General features: G+C 38.9%; 1 protein-coding gene and 1 pseudogene across 2 annotated transcripts in view; both read left to right on the plus strand.

Annotated features, from left to right (window-relative positions):
- The window catches only part of GLCCI1 (glucocorticoid induced 1), a 95,786-nt gene that overhangs the window by 64,672 nt on the left and 10,635 nt on the right, over positions 1-20,479 (plus strand). Inside the window, exons 4-6 of one of the 2 annotated variants that reach the window (XM_066240205.1) lie at positions 4,928-5,044; positions 10,150-10,302; positions 12,323-12,533. In XM_066240205.1, coding sequence (XP_066096302.1) covers positions 4,928-5,044; positions 10,150-10,302; positions 12,323-12,533 — 481 coding nt within the window. The remainder of the gene's footprint in view (positions 1-4,927; positions 5,045-10,149; positions 10,303-12,322; positions 12,534-20,479) is intronic. The other variant, XM_066240207.1, reaches the window with a different exon arrangement.
- Positions 9,877-10,025, plus strand: LOC136311307 (U4 spliceosomal RNA; annotated as a pseudogene).

Raw genomic sequence — 20,479 nt, forward strand, 5'->3', positions numbered from 1 at the left:
CTAGTATTACTTTCAGCAGTGTTGGTAGGTAATAGAAAGAGGCTATGGGCCGGGCATGCCAGTTAGTAGCTGTGTTACATTGGGAAAGGTACTTTATTTTGTACAGTGTTTCCTAGTCTGTAAAAGAGAGAGAGTAAATCTGTGGGGTCAAGTGGATTTTCAATGTTAGGCTGGTACTGTTAGCATGCCTCGGTTAAAAATGTGCCTTATTGGCACTTCCATATTAAAACTTATGTGTATGAAAATTGCCCCAAAGCGGGCTGTATCTGTGGGGATGAACCTGTGTGGGGGCGTATCTCTGCCTGTTCCTGGGACAGCGGGTTGGTGTGAGTCTGCACGATGACAGGCGTATCTGTGGGTGTGTAAGGGTTGATGTCCATGCAGTTAGCACCGCCTGTGTGTGTCCATGTACTCACACATATATGTGCTCCTTATATGTGCATGTTGGTGCATACAAATGCCTGTTTTCATTTGATTATCCTGGGCTGAGTGAATAGCAATTAGTTCATTCAGGATTCCAGAAAAACAAGACAACACTGTTATTGCTATTTTTAAAAAACAGAATTTTGTTTTTATTTTTAGTGTTAGATTGGGTGTTGTATTTTAAATTCCTTAGAACACTGCCAAAAGATATGTAAAATTTGTTTTTCAAGTACAGGACCTTTGTTTTGAGATACTTGATCCTTGTAGGCACTTAAAGCTTGTCACATATTCCCTTTTTTCATATAAAAGTGAATAACAGCTTGAGATTCATGACCTCTCATACTTCATTTTCAGAAAAACTTATTGGGTAAATACTTGAGTAATTGCTTTGGGTTTATTTTTATTAGTTCAGTTGTCAAAATTTTCATTCCCATTCATATGTCTGTTTTCACTTGTTATAAGATTTATCTCCTTGTGAGTTATTAACTTGATACTTTAAACAATATAGTTGTGAAGAGAGCAACCTGTGAACTGCACTTCCTGAACTTAAATATTTGTTTCACCACCACTTAACTGAGTGACTTTTAGCAAGCTCTGTAATCTTTCTACCTCTCGGTTTCTTCACCTATAAGGTGGGAATAATAATATAGTAGCACCTATCTCATAAGCTTTTATTGAAAAATGAATGAGATAATTTACATGAAAGCAAATGTCATGCACCCCCATGTCCTCATTGTTTACACTAGCCAAGATCTGGAAACAGCCCAAGCGTCCGTCAGTGGACCAGTGGACTATGGTACATATACACAGTGGAATACTGTGGGGCTATGAAAAAGAATGAAATCTTACCTTTTGCGACAACATGGAGGGACCTGGAAACTATTATGTTAAGTGAAATAAGCCAGGCAAAGAAAGAAAAATATCATATGACCTCACCCATTTGAGGAATCCAATGGACAATGTGAACTGAGGAGCGGAATAGAGGCAGAGGTGGGATCAAAGGGAACAGAGGGAAAGGGGATGATAGGATGGGATCAGAGAAGGGAAAGAGATTGTGAAATTATATACACATTACACAGCGTTATAGAGAGCAGGACAGCAAATCCTGGAGGGAAGGGCAGAGGACATTTGGGGGAGGGGGCGGGGGATGTTGAAGGGAACACGGGGGAGGGGGAATGATTCGGGGGGACACTAGAAACTATGTAAATACAATAAATTTTTAAAAAGCAAATGACAATATGCCTTTTTCCTGGTATTAAGCTATTTTTCTTTTCATTTTTTTCCGTTTCTTCCAAACCCCCAGGACCCTGCTTCCCTTCCTACTGCTACCTTTTAAGTTGAGATTCCTTATTTCCCTGGCATACTGTGGAATAGAATTCATTTTGAGAAACATCTCCCTCCTTTTAGTTCCTGAGGCAAAAATACTCAACCAGTTTTTTGAAGCTGTTTTATTTTTTTATTTTATTTTTTTTTCTGAAGCTGGAAATGGGGAGAGACAGACAGACTCCCGCATGCGCCCGACCTGGATCCACCCGGCACGCCCACCAGGGGCGATGCTCTGCCCACCAAGGGGCGATGCTCTGCCCCTCCGGGGCATCGCTCTGCTGCGACCAGAGCCACTCTAGCGCCTGGGGCGGAGGCCAAGGAGCCATCCCCAGCGCCCGGGCCATCTTTTGCTCCAGTGGAGCCTTGGCTGCGGGAGGGGAAGAGAGAGACAGAGAGGAAGGAGAAGGGGAGGGGTGGAGAAGCAGATGGGCGCTTCTCCTGTGTGCCCTGGCCGGGAATCGAACCTGGGACTTCTGCACGCCAGGCTGACGCTCTACCACTGAGCCAACCGGCCAGGGCCTTTATTTTGTTTTTAAATGTTAACAATAATGGGGGGAAACTAACAAGACAAAAATAGCAAAAAAACAAGGAAATGGTACCAATTTTCAAAAATTTACAATAAAATATGTTCCTAGTTCTCAGAATATAGTAAATGGGGCCAGTTCCTCATTTTTCTTGATCTGATTCCACAGATGATTTGGTCATTTCTTTGTGAGTGTTGATGCTAATCCTTCTCTCTACAATTGCTATTTCTTCTTTGTGATCCAGGATCACTTATTCCCTAACTTTTTAAAATGTTGAAGCTCATGTGTTTGGGATCCCTTCCATGTTTAGAGAGAGCTCCTCTCTCGATTTTTTTCTTCAAGCTTTATTAAGATATAATTGATAAAAATATTGTGTAAGTTTAAGGTATACAGTGTTATCATTTGACTTTTGTATATATTACAAAATCCTTACCACAGGAAGGTTAGTTAACACATCATCACCTTACATAGATTTTTTTTTTATGTATAGTGAGAACTTTTGTTTTCAGGGGTTTGTTAAAGCTGTTTAGAACAAAAAGTTTTCTGGCTTATTTTTATTTTTCAAAGGTTTTTATTTTTGTTTGTTTATTTTTAAAGATTTTTCTTTTTAAGGAAAAAGTACAAGTTGCCTTGATTAATCTCTAAGCACTATGGCCTCTTCTATACAAGCCTTGCTGGTTTCAAAATACCACTCAACATCATTAATACTCAGAAAACACTTAATTTTATATCTCTGTCCTATTTAAATGACTTACACAGTTTGAAATTCTATTTATTTTTTATCATAGAGAATATCTTAATAATTACCTACTAATTTTGATTCCTTTCCTCATGAAAATTAATGTTCTTTAGAAGAAAGTTATTATAACAGTACAGAGAACACAAATAACATAATCTTATTTGTGTATCTTTGCAAGGATATTGCATGAGAGATTGATAAGCTACAAAGAGCTTCAAAAAACTAAAGGAATAAACAGATCTTCATATAAAAGAAAGGGTATAAGTCATTCTTTTGTTTGGGTGCTTTATTTCTTTCCATGCCATTTCTTTTCTGTTTGCCACAGATAAAAATAAATTTTCCCAGCAGCCTATATACTTTTCCCCTTGAGCTTTAATAACAACTGTCTGTTCTGATTTTATTGCCATGGTTATGCTAGGTAAGTATTTAGCTAATATTAAAATACATTGTATTTTTTTCTTTATCCCTTTGAGGAAATCAGTATCTTTTATAGTCTTTACTTTGTATTTACATCTGGCCTGGTGAGTAACATAAAAGTGGTTTTTTAAGGAATAGCTGTTAATTGGTAAAAATCTTTTCTATAGATAATACTAATATTAAATAACTTCCCTCAAATTGCTAATGATACTCTTTAAAATGCTCCAAAATATTTTATTCCTGGTCTAGTGCATTTTAAGGAGATTATACTTCACCTAAAATATATTAGCAGTTTAATGAACTCCAAGCCATGTTGTAATACATGACTTTTCTTTTAAGCCTGGGAGTGTTACCATTTTATTTAGGAGAATAAACCCTAAGTTATATTTGTTTTTAAAAGTTATGTGATAATAGCCATGTCTTTGTCAATGAATGAATGAATGGCTAAAGAAGATGTGGTATATAAACAATGGAATATTATTCAGCCACGAGAATGAAAGAAATCCCGCCATTTGCAACATGGATGAAGCATGAGGGCATTGTGCAAGTTAAATAAGTTTGATAGAGAAACAGTGATGCTGTGTATCATTAATTGTATGTGGGACCTACAGAAGCCGAACTCATAGAAACAGAAGTAGAGTGGTGATTACCAGAGGCTGGAGGGTAGAGGAAATGGGGTTGGTCTAAGGGTAAATACTTCCAGTTATAAGATGAATAAGTTCTGAGGATCTAATGTACAGCATTTTTATTATAGTTAATAACACTGTTTTGCATACCTGGAAGTTGCTAAGAGTGTAAATCGCAACTGTTATTACTACAAAAAAAAATGGCTATTATGTGATGGGATGGAGTTGTTAGCTAATGCTATGTGGTATCATTTTGCAATATATAAATGTAGCAAATCAACATGTATATCTGTAACTTACAGAATGTTTATGTCAATTATATCTCAGTAAAGTTGGAGAATAATAGTTATATAACTAAAAAGTAATATACAGTAGAATACTAAGTACTAATAAATTACTAATACTAAATGCTTTGATTTTTCTAACCACTATGGAATTAAAAATTTTAAAGTACTTAGTAATTAACAAACCAGATTGGTTTTGTTTATATCAGCCAGAACTTAGAAACTAATATTGTCCCTATATTAAGAGATTGGGTTTGACTTCAATCAATACGCATGTGAAATACTAGTTTTTCACCTTAATAAGGTTTTTAAGAGGAACATATTTCTGGTGTTGTTAAATAATCTGGGGAAATTTAGTCATTATATTTACCGATAACATTTAAATTGTACAAGTGAAGCATTTTTAGCATATATGTATTTCTTATTTTTAATAGTTTTAATCATGAAACTATTTCATTCTAGTGAAATACCTCTTTGAAATCTTTGAGAAAAAAATTCATGTATTATATCCAAAAATTAAAGAAATAAGAGCTTAAAAATTGGTAATCACTTTTGTTGTCTTTTTGCTTCTCCTCTGTCTCTCCAAAGCAGATCGCCAAACTGAGGCAGCAACTGCAACGTAGTAAACAGAGCAGTCGGCACAGCAAGGAGAAGGATCGGCAGTCACCTCTCCATGGCAACCATATAGCCATCAGTCACACTCAGGTAGGCTAACTTCTTGTCCAGATTTGCATAATTGCTTTTAAAGGGCTCATTAGAAAAGGAGGGTCTATCATTTTAGGATTCAAAAAATTAAAAATGTAAATTGCTAGCCCTGCTGAATTACTACTGTTTGCTAAATTGCATAAGAAGGTGTTCTTTTTTTAGCCATGTGCCTGGTCTTCTTTTAATAACTGTTATAGTGGAGTGGAGTGGTCTCAAGGATGATTGATACTGGCCTGGGCTGAAATCCAAGCTCGTTCATTTATAAGCAACTATGGGCATTATCTCATTTACTCTTCCAAATAGTACATTAACGGAACCCATCTATCTCTGTATCTCTTTATAGATTTTACCCCTATTTTATACATGAAGAAATTGAGGAATACAGTTTTGTTGGGGAGTTTTCCCCCCTAGAAACATATACTAACATACTCCATGGAACAGTATTTGGGAAAGGCTGGTCTAGACCAAATTAACTTGCAAATATTTATGTAAACTTTAGTAAATAAAATATAGTAGTATGGCAGAAGAAACCCAAGTCATATATCAAAACAAACCCAATTAGGAGTTGTTTCATAAATGTAAGGATGATTCAACACTAGGAAATGTATTAGGTTATCCCATTGTATCAGAAGGTCAAAAATAGATACTGCAAACATTCTTGAGAAAAACTCAGTACTCGTATGTGATGAAACTTACTCAAAAATAAGGATATGTTCTAATATGACTAACTGCACATATAGTAAGATCCTACTAGTAAAATATTGGAAGATTTTCTGTTATAAGAATCAAGTCATAGATGTTCATAATTATTGATATTATTTGCTAGTAACTTAGACACTCTAGACAGAGCAGTTGAGAAAAAGAAAGAATTGTTATCACTATTTGCATATGATATCGTATATTTAGAAAACCAAAGTAAATGAACTAAACTATAAAAACTAATGATAGGATAGCTAAAATGGAAGACACTGACAATACCAAGTATTGATGAGGATGTGAAACAAGTAGAACAGCCACACTTTGCTGGAGGGAACACAAAATGGTACGGCCACTTGGAATAACAGTGTGGCATCTGCTTCAAAAGTTCAACCTAGGCCCTGGCGGGTTGCCTCAGTGGTAGAATGTCAGTCCGGCATGAGGAAGTCCCAGGTTCGATTCCTGGCCAGGGCACACAGGAGAAGCGCTCATCTGTTTCTCCGTCCTCCCCCTTCTCCTTTCTATCTCTGTCTCTCTCTTCCCCTCCTGCAGCCATGGCTCCATTGGAGCAAAGTTGGCCCGGGCGCTGAGGATGACTACATGACCTCCACCTCAGGCGCTAGAATGGCTCAGTTTGCAGCCGAGCAACGCCCCAGATGGGCAGAGCATCGCCCCCTAGTGGGCATGCCGGGTAGATCCCAGTCGGGAGCATGCAGGAGTCTGTCTCTCTGCCTCCCTGCTTCTCACTTCAGAAAAATACAAAAAAAAAAAAGTTCAGCCTATATTGACCATACAGCTATTCTACTCTTTGATACCTGTCCACAAGAAATAAACACATATGTTCACTCTATGACTATTGTACATCAATGTTCATGAGGGCATTATTCATAAGAGTCAAAAAGCAGAAACAAATATCCATGTATTAGTGAATGGATAAACAGCATTTCATGCATCTATACAATGTAATACTATTTATTAGTGAAAGGAAAGAACTGATACATGATTGACTCTCAAAAACATGCTAAGTGAAAAAAGAGCAGGAAAGACTGCATACTGTATGATTTGTTATATTAAAATCTTGGAAAGTCAAAATTACAGAGACAGAAAGTATTAGGGGTAGGAATTGACGGTAGAGAGGCCCTGGGGAATTTTACAGAGTGATAGGAGGTTCTAAAGTGTGATTATCCTCATAACTGGATAACTGTGTATGTTCACAAAGCTTACTGAACTGCATGCTTAAACAGGAGGATTTTATTGTACACCAGTTATACTTCATCAGAGCTGTGAAACAAACATGTATTTGGCAAGCAAGCCGGAAACATTTCAAGTTAAATGTCACATATGTCTGTTTTTTTCTTCTTAACCTTATAGAATTATTATATTTTTCATACTTTGTTTCAACCATCTTTTCTGTAAGACCACAATGCATTTATAGATCTGTTGACTTGTTGACTTAACGTAAAGACCTTTGCTTGTTCCCAATTTGCACAGAACTTTTGGGCATTGTGGTTATATGTACATATGAACTGTGTGGAGGTGAAATAGGAAATCTAGAGTGTTCTTTAAAATACTCCAAGAGGAGAAAAAAATCGGTTTAGATAAAACAAGATTGGCAATTGTTGATCATTTCTGAGGCTGCATGATGTGCACCTGAGGATTCACTATGCTATTCTGTTTAATTATGTTTGTGATTATAATTTTTCATAATAGAAAAACAGGACTTAATGAGATGATTACTTAAAATATAAACATATAAAAATCAGTAGTCTTCTGTTTTTCTAGTAAATGTAAACTACTGTACCCTCTCCTTCTGATGTTCCTGACACCAAACAAGTGAGGTTTTTTTTCTACACCAGCCAATTCTCCAGCTCTCCAAATACCAAGTGAGCGTTCTACAGTTTGGTTCTGACTGGCTGCACAGACCCACAGTTAAGGGCTCGGCCCACAGACTGCCCCTGCCTGCGGCTGCCAGTGCCAGGCCCAGGTTGTCATCTGTACCACCTGCCTAGAAAGAAGTGATTCCCACAACCCCTTCTTCAGTTCAGTGATTTGCTGTAATGGCAACAGAACTGAAGGAAACACATTTATTGTTCCTTTTTGAATGGTCTAATAAAGGATACAGATGAACCACCAGGTGAACAGGAACATAGGGCAAGGTCTGGAAGAGTCCCGAGGGCAGGAACTCACGCCCCCATGAGGTTGGGGTGTGCCACCCTTCTGGCACTTGGACACGGATGTGTGTTCACCAGCCTGGAAGGTCTCTAACCTGTAGTTTAGGGATTCTTATGGAGGTTTCATCACGTACACGTGATCCACTGTTAACTCAATCTCTAGCCCCTCTGCTCTCCCCAGAGGACAAGGTGGGGGGTAGCAGTGCTGAGAGTGCCAGGCTTCTGATCACGGCTCGTCTTCCTGGTGCCTAGCTCCCGTCCGGAAGCATTCAGGAGCCCACCCAGAGTAGCCTCATTAGAACCCAAGACTCCTGCTCCTATCACCCAGAAGATTCCAAGGGATTTAGGAGCTCTGTCAGGATCCAGGGGTCGAAAGCAAATGTTGGAACAAAATATGTAACTAGCACCCTTGTTTCTCAGGACAAGAATTTTAGGAATTTTGTGTCAGGAACTGGGACAGAAACCAAATATATATTTCTTATGTCACAACTGGCAATAGCATGTTAGTATAAATAATGAAAAATATAAAATTCCTAGAATTAAACCTGAAAGAAATGCCAACTATGAGACTTGATTGAGAATATGAAATATAAAATAGAGACATAAATGGGAAATCTTAACACATTCATGCATGGGGAAACTCAATGTTTTTTAAATAGTAATGTCCCCAAAATTAGTGTCCAAATTGAGTTCCAATGGAAATTTAAAAGGAATTATTTTATTACTTGAAAAGTTTTCAGAGGTCATATGGAAAAATAATGCCAATTAATAGAAAAGAATATTTGAAAAGACTCTCCCTACAAATACCAAAATGTACTATAAAATTACAGCAACTAAAGTAGAGGCTCTTAATCAGCTACCAGCTAAGGAAATTATTTTATTTCCTTAAAGAAATGTTGGGAAAGTCTGATTACTACGTAGGAGGAAAAAAACTAACTCATACTATATATAAAAATAAATCATAATAGGGTATTTAGATATGAAAAACCACCAGAGTACTAAAAGAAATATATATGATACTAAAGTAAACAGCAAATGTATGACCAAGTTACAACTTGATGAAACAAGCTGTGTGTCAATAAGAGACAAAGGACATTAGTGGGCAGCAGTTCACAGATGGCAGGAGCACAGCACCGAGTGTGGGAGATATCCATGTGTCAGTCAGTGATCGGCAGTGCTGACTGGAAATTTAAAAGGAATTATTTTATTACTTGAAAAGTTTTCAGAGGTCATATGGAAAAATAATGCCAATTAATAGAAAAGAATATTTGAAAAGACTCTCCCTACAAATACCAAAATGTACTATAAAATTACAGCAACTAAAGTAGAGGCTCTTAATCAGCTACCAGCTAAGGAAATTATTATGAATTTTATATATCATTATGAATCATATATATCAACCTGAACCACTCAGAATAAGACAGAGATCATATGTTGTTTTAATTAATTAATTAATTTAGACAATTAAATTTAACAAGGTGACATTGGTCAATCAGAGTACATAGATTTAGAGAAATTATTTTTACCTCATTCATTTTTATTTTTCTTATTTTCTTTCTGTTGTATAAGTTGAAGGCTTAACAGTTTTGGGCACACTCACAACTATGAGAAGTGGTTAATTTTTGAGAATTCCTCCAAAGGATTTTTGAAAACAACCTAAAAGTAAAGTGCATGTCATTGAACTTAATATAGCATTGTTGCCACATTACTTAGTAACCCAAAAGGTTTTCTAAATGACTGACAAAATGGAAATGAAAAGTACTCGCAGGCAATTGTCTGTCAGGAAACACACACAGCTGCACAGTAGAGTCACCTGATACCCTTCCATGGTGCCAGCTATGCTTTTCCAGTGGAAACAGAACAGGCAGAATCCAACGGTGCAGGAGATTCTGTCTGCCGTTCTGCTTTACGAGCGTACACATTGTTCAGTTATCCCTATATACACTTGCATAAAAGATTATTTGGAGCTCTGTGCCATGGCAGTATCGTAGCCAGTGAGGTTTGTTTCTCTGGGGCATGATTATTGCTAATTAAAGGATTGTTTTGACTCTGTGATTTTACTTGCCTTATTTTAGAACCTAAATTTCTGTACGTGTACTGTATCTGAATCTATATTGCCTCTGAAAAGTCAAAATAACTCTGCTCATTGAGTTCCTATTTTCAGATTTGCCCTGTTCTTTAGTTTTGGTTTCTTTTGACCACAGGTAATTTGGTCCCACCTTATCTTCTGTTTTGTAGGCAACTGGATCAAGATCAGTCCCAATGCCACTGTCAAACATATCAGTGCCAAAATCGTCAGTTTCACGTGTGCCCTGCAATGTAGAAGGAATAAGTCCTGAGTTAGAAAAGGTATTCATTAAAGAAAGTAGTGGGAAGGAGGAAGTGTCCAAGGTAAGGTTACATGGAATGTTGCAATCTTTTTTTTTCCCTTTAATATTGTGAACTGTCTCAAAAATCCTTTTATGATAACAGCTATAGTAGATGTAACTCCCATACTGTACAGTTCACAGTTCAAGTGTATAGTGGTTATAGCATATTCACGGAGGTGTGCAACTGTCAGCACAATGGATGTTGCAGCACTGTCTTCACCCCAAGAAGCAGCCGTGGACCCTGTAGCAGTCACCCCTCACTTCCCTCCGGGGGCCCCAGCCCTACGCACCCACAAACCTACCTTCTCTGTCTGTGGGTTTGCCTGTTCTAGACATTTCACGTTAGTGAAATCATGTAATACGTGTCCTTTTCTAAATGGCTTTTTTCACCTAGCATAATGTTTTTAAGTTTTTAAGTTAGCCTGTGTCTTAACATGTATAAGAACATGTTTCTGAACTGAAATATCTAAGTTTTAAGAAATAACTGTCATGAGAGCTCAAATACATTTTCCAAAATGATCTTTCTTTATGGATTGCCCTGAGAACCTCACACATCTTATACTAAGCATCATACAATCTTGTCTAAAAAACAAACTAAAAAACTGCACCAGTGATTTATTCTTTGTTTATTCTAGGACAGAGTCATAATTAAAATCTAAATTTAGTTAAATAAAAGAAAAAATTGTAAACAAAATTAAAGTCTTAGCCTTTGTCCAAATAAATTAATGTTTAGGAATATTTTCTCCTAAATTAGAAGTTTTACTTTTTTAATTTACTTACAAAGTGAACTGATATTTACATAATCTCTTCAGTAGGATTGTCATTGTCAGGCTGTGAAGACGGTGCAGCTTTAGCTAAGTAGCATTGCATGGATAAATGAAAGTTTCATTTCAGCAAAGTCACTTAAGTTGATTTTTGTTATAGAAAATGATATTTGAGTCTTGTGCAATTTTATCTTAGTCCTTTTTGTCTCTAACAGTATTTCTTCTAAAAACTTAGAAATGAAGCTCAGTGTAAGAGTGATAAATAGTAAAAATAAATTGAGTATATTGGTTCATTTTCTTAGCATTACAATCTTGCCTATATAATAACAAAAAAAAATTTAAATCAATGTGCAGAATTTTATTTGTCGACCTTTTTTAGCACACAGGCAAGGAAAATGGAGTAAGTTCTTTATAGTGGAAGGGGAATGGAAAGATTACTGAGGCAGGATCTCTGGGACCACTTCATTAGCCTTGTCACCAGGAGCTTGAGACTAAGTTTATTATTTGTGAAGACAGACTAATGAACTTTAAGGTCTTATTGGGTCCAAAAGATATGATTCTGTGATTGTAGTTCCAGTTCTATTTTTGCCACTCAGAACAATGCATTGGAACCAAGCAAAATTATGAATAGTCCTTCTCAGTTGGAAACCAAATTAGTAGAATTGTTCTGAGTTGTATTAATATCCTTCATTGAATACTGATGGAAAAAATACCTCTTTTTAAAGAAATTTTGGGTGATTTGCAAGGAAATAGAAAACATGCTTTTGTTCTTCTTGACCTCCAAAATAAAAATAAAAAAGAATGAACAAACAGATAGATTTATACCTGTGAATATTATATTTTACTTTTCTTACTAGCAAGCGAAAGTGATTTCTTGAGCAGCTCGGTGAATTCATTCAGCATGTACCTGTTGAATGTCTGCTTTGTGCCAGGCCCGGTACCTGGCATTAGGGGCACAGTGCTGAAAGAGGCCTCTTCCCGGGAGCAACACTGGGGGAGGTGCTAACCTACAGTGCGTCCAGAGAGCTGGGGCATTGTAAACACAATTTGTCCTTAGTACTTTTAAACCTAACTACTTCGGGACTTGAAAGAAAATTTTCATTTAATAACTGTAACATGCAGAAATGAAGACCCAACATTGGTATCTTTATTCTCAGAAGAATCAGTTATGCTGATGGTAGTAATGGACTCTGACATCAGAGGAAATGCCGTGTGTGTTCTCTGTGAACCGAGAGCATGCGCTGTCATTCACCTGTTTGATGGCGGTTCCTCTCTCAGCCTTTGGATATCCCAGACGGCCGACGAGCGCCCCTCCCCGCCCACTACCGGAGCAGCAGCACACGCAGCATCGACACGCAGACCCCCTCTGTCCAGGAGCGCAGCAGCAGCTGCAGCAGCCATTCACCCTGTGTGTCCCCCTTCTGTCCCCCGGAGTCCCAGGACGGTAGCCCTTGCTCAACAGAAGATTTACTCTACGATCGTGATAAAGGTGAGAATGAAGTCATCCGCCTAGATAGGGGGCTTGCCTTGGGGCCTGCTCATTATGCTTTCTTTGTCTGAGACCATTACATCATTTTTTTTCTTTGTTGAATGCTGGGATTGTGAAGGATTGGTTAACCTAGGTTTGTTTGTTCATTGGTTTCACGTACCCCCTTCTTTGTGACTCTTACAAACATCTTCCATAAATGTGTCAGAGAAGCACAGCACGTGATCTAAGAGCTAATGAGAGCTGCAAAATGGAGCGTGTACAGCTTCATATCATGTGACACACAGGCTTTTCCTTGGTATTGCCCGGTTAGGGATGGTGATGGTGGAGTTTATACTTCTCATGCCTCTGGGTCGATTTCATAATCAGATTGCTTTGGAAGGAAATAATTTCTAACAATAGTGTTGGAAGAATGAGAATATTTTTAACCGAGTATATAAATGTTTAATAAGTAGCTACAGGACATGAGGAATTATATCATTGTGTATACACGAATTATTGATGCCACCAGTAGGAGGACAGAACCTCTGGGGTTCTTCTCTTGCTTGTCGGGCCCAGACTGTCTCCCCACGGGCCCCTGGCAGCTGGCACTTGGCTCCCACTCTGCTCACTCTCTTCTCACGGTTTCTGGCCCCCAGACCGGGACGTGGCAGGTGACCGAGGCTGCCCATTTTGAGGTATTCTTACGTTTAAAGTGACCAGATCTTAAGCTCAGCCCAGTGAATTCTTACATGTGTGTGCACAGGTGAAACCACGGCCTAGATGAAGACATAAACACCTTTAGCACCCAAGGCTCGCCGGCCCCTTCCCAGACGGGGTCCTGCCCTTTCCGCCTGGAAGTCACCACTGCCCTCACTTCCATCCCCGTGATCGAGTGTTTCTGTTGCTGGGTTTCATAGACATGGAATGGTGTAGTGTGATTTCTTTTGTGTCTGGCTCCTCTCACTCGTCAGTATGCCCGACTCTGCTCAGGAGTTAAATGGAACTTGCTTTGGACTTGATCCTCTGCTCGCTTTTCTGTGGGTGGATCTCCGTGGTACTCCCGTTTCTTTCTACCCTTTCTCTGTGGAAAGCTTGTGAACTCCCTTAGTCCATTGTGGTTGTATTGAAGGCAACTCTCGGCCTCGAGGGGAAAGTGTCCAGTTTGTAGAAAGACTGGGGAACTCGCGTACCGCTGTGGTCACCCCATCACAGCGTTTTCACTGTGGGGGTGCTGCAGGAAAGCACAGGAAGACGGCTTGCTTCCAGGAGCAGTATTTGTTTTGAAAGGAAATGGGAATGTTAAATAAAAATTAACTTGTTTTAGGCTACCCAGGTGATAAATGGCAAGTAGGTCTGTTTGATTTTTCCAAAACCCATACTCTTTGTTACACCGGTAGAAAAGATAAGTGCGTTTCAGGTTGACCACTTTTGCTGCTCATTAGGATTTATAGTTGGTTAAAATGAAAAGGAAAGATAATAGTGATAGTAGGGCAAAGCGATGAATTCTGGAGGTGTGTGTTTGTTGAGGTTGAACACTGGGTAATGGAGAGACACTGGGCCGCAAAGGAGGCGTGTTGAGAAGACGACCGACCGAGTCCAGGTTGGTGAGCTGGCTGGAGGTTGCCTTCAGGGTCTCTGGGGGACTGGGTTCGTGAGGAGGACGAATCTGGCTTCTCAGTTCAGAGAGTGCTCACTTAGATTCTAAGTTTAAAACAGTATATACTTCAAAGTATGTCCTTTATTGTCTGCTTTCCTGAGGACTTATAACCTGCATTGCCGTGAGGAGGTATGTTCACGTCCCTGCCCTGCAAGGCTGTGTGCCGGAGACGCCGTGACACTGAGGGAATAGTCTCGCTGGCTTTGATATGGGAATGGATTTGAGTCTCGAAAAGTTTTAGGCATAAAACTTGCATTAATTCTCAGGGATTCAATGAATGGTAGCTGTTGCTGTAAAAATAACTATCATTATTATTGCTTGTTATTTCCCCAGTGCCTTCAGGAAAAATGCAATTTTTTTTCTACAATGGCGGTTTTCAACTGGTGTGCCACACGAATTTTTAAAACATGCAATGTTTAGTTAGGAACACTGACGTCCTTTCCCTTAGATTGTTAAATAAAAAAATGACAGCATCCAACACAACGATAGCCATTGGTGTGAATGAATCCTAATTATACCTATACCTATGTTTTTTGTCAGATGAGCAAAAAATATATTTTTTTGTATGATACAGAATTTTAGTGATTGGTTTATATGTGCCATGAAGTAAGAAAGGTTGAAAATCACTGCTCTACAATTTAGTCAAAGCCTTCCTGTCTCTCCTAATTTCTGTCACATATCTAATAATCTGAATTTTTTTCCATTTTTATTTAGATTTGACATAAAACGTGTAAGCTTAAGGTGTGCATTGTGATGATTTGATACATGTATCTAGTACAAAATGTTTATTTACCACAGTAAGGTTAACACATCCATCACCTTATATAATTACCATTTTGTTATTATAGTGAGAAGATTCAAGCTCTACTGTCATAGCAACATATACAGTACAATATTGTATAGTCCCCATGCTGTCCATTACATCCCTAGAACTTATTCATCTTATAACCGAAAGTTTGTACCTTTCCACCAATATCCCCCATTTCCTCATCCCCTGCAGTCATCGTCCGACTCTCTGTTTATATGAGTTCGATGTTTTCAGGTTTCCACCTGTAACTCGAGTCAGGCAGTTAGCGTGCTGTCCTCCAGGTCCATCCGTGTTGTTGCCAACGTCAGGTTTTCTCTTCCTGGCTGAACAGTTCGCCACTGTGTGTCTTCACCACATTTTCTCTTATCCGTTCATCTGTCATGGGACACTTGAGTTGTGTCCATGTCTTGGCTGTTGTGACTATGCCACAATAAACATGAAAGTGCAGGTATCTTTTTGGGATAGAAGATTAATCTGAATTCTGACCATTTCTTAGACAAGTTAGACCTTTTTGTTAGACTGTTTTTGTATATTTTCCTCCATCCCCTTCCTTACTAGATATTCACCTGAATAACAAATCTATTTTCTTTCTTCTGTTCTTGGGGTGTGTGTGTGTGTGTATGTGTGTGTATTATATGTATATATATATATATATAATGAAAACATTGATTCAGACTATCTCTAAGGCCAATAGTTTCTTCTTAATAGTTAAAAATGTATTTCTTAGTAAAATTGGATGATAACATATCCTTTTGGGGTTAGATGAGAAATTATAGCACAACCTTGGTACTCAGTTACCAACACTCAATATATGATGTTGGGTGTGGCTACAGTGATTTTTTTAGAATCTTTTTAGAAATTATGGAAGTCTTAGAATCACTTAAGACATTGTTCTGTATTCTACAAGACTACCTCAGTTTGGGATTTCAGAGCTTGTGACATGAGTTTTTTAATGTATCTACCATAGTGAGCTTTGAAGCATTACTTTGTTGTTAAAATCAAGTTGATGATACTCTTCCCTGGAAAAATGTGTGACCTTTTATTAAAATATGATGTTTCTAGTTCTCAAATCAGCTACCATCTTTGTGAAGAGAAAATACATTTATATATGTATGTAGATGTGTATGTATACACACACACACACAATATATATATATGTATTTTAGGGTCAGGAGTGGTGGTTTATGTATTTCAGCTGCATTAATACTTACGACTTTATTTAAGGAACATTTGTTGAGCATTTTCTATATGTCAGGTATTCTTTTAGAGAGATGGAGAAATAAAAATAGATAATATGTAATATCTGTTTATAAGGAATTTCTAGCCTAATAGGGAGAAATAGGAACGTAAGTAAATAATACACATTTACACAAGTATGTTCTGATTCCTAAAGGACAAATGTGGGACTTGTCAGTTTTATGGTTCTGAAATGTTACATCATTCAAATTATGGGAGGCCCTTGCTGGTTGGCTCAGTGGTAGAGCGACGGCCTGGCATGCGAAGTCCCGGGTTCGATTCCCGGCCAGGGCACACAGGAGAAGCGCCCATTTGCTTCTCCACCCCTCCCCCTCTCCTTCCTCTCTGTCTCTCTCTTCCTCTCCCGCAGCTGAGGCTCCATTGGAGCAAAGGATGGCCCGGGCGCTGGGGATGGCTCCGTGGCCTCTGCCCCAGGCGCTAGAGTGGCTCTGGTCGGCAGAGTGACGCCCCTGATGGGCAGAGAATTGCCCCCTGGTGGGCATGCCGGGTAGATCCCGGTAGGGCGTATGCGGGAGTCTGTCTGACTGCCTCCCTGTTTCCAGCTTCAGAAAAATACAAAAAAAAACAACCAAATTATGGGATATAATCTCTGACTCATTACTTCTCTATGTACAGTCTAAATTCTGGGGAGTTTTTAAAGACACTAATTCTATCTTATAATTGGCATTTTTTCACAATGAAACAAATTATTTTTTGTTTCCATATATTTCCAGTAGAGAAAAAACTGAAAGCTGTACATTTCTAACAGGTTTGCTCATTAACTATGAAAACAGAATTGATACTATAATTTTGTAGTCAAGTAGGATTGATTTGGAGTACCTGCACGTTCTTCAGTTTCTTTAGAGCAGTGGTAGTCAACCTGGTCCCTACCGCCCACTAGTGGGCGTTCCTGCTTTCATGGTGGGCGGTAGCGGAGCAACCAAAGTATAAATAAAAAGGTAGATTTAACTATAGTAAGTTGTTTTATAAAGATTTATTCTGCCAAACAGCAAAAATCAGACATAAAGTACTTGGTAAGTAATTATTATTATATGCTTTAACTTGCTGTAACTCTGCTTTATAAATTTTATAAAGTAAAGTTACTTCCCTACTTTATAAATCACCATTACTGTAGAACTGGTGGGCGGTTAGAAAATTTTACTACTAACAGAGATACAAAAGTGGGTGGTAGGTATAAAAAGGTTGACTACCCCTGCTTTAGAGAAACGTGTTCTGTGCTAGAGCATCCGGTTCAGACACCCTGGGGCGCCTGGACAGGCGTACACCGAAGGGGAGGGGGAGCCATTGTGAGTAGATGCTCTAATGAGAGGGCGACTGGTGGCTGATTGTTCTTCTGGTACTCATCTGTTAAACACTTATCTTTTTCCTGAGTGCTCACATTATTTCTGCCTGTTCCTAACATCTGTGAATCATGTATAATTTGAGACCTCTAAAATAATTTTGATTCATTTTAATTAATTAGCCTATTGGATTTTTTCTTTGGCTATTGCAGTTGCACATTTGGACAAAAACACTTTGTCCAGCCATTAAGAGACTGCTTTCAGGTTTTAGTTTTTTGTGTGTTTTTGTTTTTGTTTTTGCCAGGTTTTCTCAGTGACCGAAAGACTGAAGGCATCCGTCCTGGTCACAAGTTAGAGTTGCCAGGCTGACTAGCCTAGTAACAGCCACAGATCCTGCACTATGGTCTGTGTGGAGACTTCAGCGATCCAGAAGAAGAGCTCTCATCTTGACAGCCTCAGGATATATGAGTAGGCTAAATTCTTCCACATTATCATGCCCAAAGTGCAAGGGAGAAAAAAAGTCATTTATATAATACAGATGGCAGCGTCAAAATATTAGTTCTTTTAGCAGCCAAATTGGAGCTGGGAAAGCCACAAAATCTAGACTTCAGCCTGCCACTTAGAGTTGATCTTTGGCACAATTCACTTAGGCAGTTGTTATAAAATTCTGCAATTTTGCAAGATAGAGTGGAAACACCGATTATTCTAATCATGAAGTCAACTCAACCACTCTTCTCAGTCCAGCTACGGAGACTTGTGTTCCAAGAGTCCATAAATCGGTTTCTGGGAACTTAGACTGTATTTTCCCACAGAAACAACGTGGGTTCTGTATTTTCCCACAGAAGCAACGTAGATTATGTGGATGGAGTTTCCCAAAAACCAATGCATAAAAGCCTGTTTAACTTATACTGTGATTTAACTCATAAATATTAATATCTCTAAACTTTGGGTCTTAGGACCCAACTTAGATGCAAGAGATAAACAAAAATTTCTTGTCTTTTCAGGGTCTTGGGCTAACCCTAGGCAGACTTTGATTTTTTTGAGATCTAATTCCTTTCTACATACATTTTAACTCTATTTGATTTATCACTAGGGCTCTATTTCTTAACCTTTTTTGACTCTTACCTTTACCATACCTTAACCCTCTTATTTTCTGGATAGCCCGACCAGCCAAGATTTTGTAAAACTTCTCTTTTTGTGGTTTCTATAGTGAAAAGAGATATGTTGGATATACTTCTTTTAGCCACCGTACCTTGCAACTCACTGCTTTTGAGCCTGAGTCTGTTTCTCTGTGACTTGATTCTTCCCATGTGGTTCCAGGATGCTTATCATCCTAGAAGGACTTCTTGGTGGTGAAATTACAAAGAGTGTAGAGGTGTAATTCTAACAAAGGACTCATCCCAAAGGTTAAGACAGGTCTGTTCTAAAGCAACAAAACAAACTCAGTAGACACAAACAACAGTATGGTGGTTACCAGAGAGGAAGAGGGTGGGGGAGACGTAAAGAGGGTAGAAAGGGGGTCAGATATGGTGACAGAAGGACACTAGACTTTGGGTGGCGAGCCACAACACTATATACAGATGATATATACAGGATTTATACTTAAAACATATATAACGTTATTAACCAATGCCACCCAATAAATTCACTGTAAAAAAAAATATTAGCTGCTGTTTTAAAACAACTGACCTGTTTTAGAATTATGTCTCTAAGGTCATCTTTCCTATTTTTCTTCTTCGAGATAACATCTAAAACTACATATATTTCTATTCTGACAGCACATAAGAAACATCCAGTAAATTAATGCTCTTTTCCCCACTTTTAGAAAATGTTCATAGCTGTGCTAACTCTCTGGATGAGTTACTGTTTATAATTTCAATCTAATTAATAATTATACCCCTCAGTTCTAGCAGTTACAACAGAGTCTACAATAGAAGCAACCCACAATTTGTGATCATGCCTGCATGTATCCTTCACTGATCTCCTGTCATGTATTCAGCAGAATGGAAGCTCTAGCAAGAGCAGGTCATTTCTTATGCTTGTTGCTCTATCCTTAGCCGGGAGAGGAGTGGCCGGCATGGAGTGGTGCTTAGCAGAGAGCTTTTGGGTAGTAACCTTTAAGACCTTTCTTCATGGTATGGCCATTTTTAAGGATATAGTTTTATAGCTGTGTGGAAAATATTGGTGTCCTTTTTTTTTTTTTTTTTTTTTTTGTATTTTTCTGAAGCTGGGAACAGGGAGAGACAGTCAGACAGACTCCCGCATGCGCCCGACCGGGATCCACCCGGCACGCCCACCAGGGGCGTCGCTCTGCCGTGACCAGAGCCACTCTAGCACCTGGGGCAGAGGCCAAGGAGCCATCCCCAGTGCCCGGGCCATCTTTGCTCCCATGGAGCCTCGGCTGCGGGAGGGGAAGAGAGAGACAGAGAGGAAGGAGGAGGGAGTGGAAAAGCAAATGGGCGCTTCTCCTGTGTGCCCTGGCCGGGAATCGAACCCGGGTCCCCCGCACGCCAGGCCGACACTCTACCGCTGAGCCAACTGGCCAGGGCCGGTGTCCTTTTTTTAAAAGTTGTTAAATTTTATGTGTCTGGCTTTTGAATGTTCAGGAAGAGTGTGATAATCTCTCTTCGTCCCCTTCGTACCAAAAACACACACACACATACAAAAAACAAAACTAAGATTAAGCTAATTCAGTGATAGGTCTTGGTCAGAAAGAATACACACGTGAGGTTGCAAGTTATTTGTTGAAGTTAGGGGAGAGGAAGTAACGTTGCTAAAACTCATTGCGTCTTCTACTTTGTGACTGGAGAGAAAGTAGGGTATCAACCAGGCTAAAAGAAAATGGGGCCCGTTGAATTGTTTGTCCCATTATCTTTTGTTTTCCTTTAAAAATAAATAAGACGTGGAGGCCACTTCTTTCACTGTCTCTCTTTGTAAGTCTAACAGAAGGCAGCCCCAATAAAGC

This window comes from Saccopteryx bilineata, chromosome 7 (genome assembly GCF_036850765.1).
Source record: "Saccopteryx bilineata isolate mSacBil1 chromosome 7, mSacBil1_pri_phased_curated, whole genome shotgun sequence".
Classification (NCBI taxonomy): domain Eukaryota; kingdom Metazoa; phylum Chordata; class Mammalia; order Chiroptera; family Emballonuridae; genus Saccopteryx; species Saccopteryx bilineata.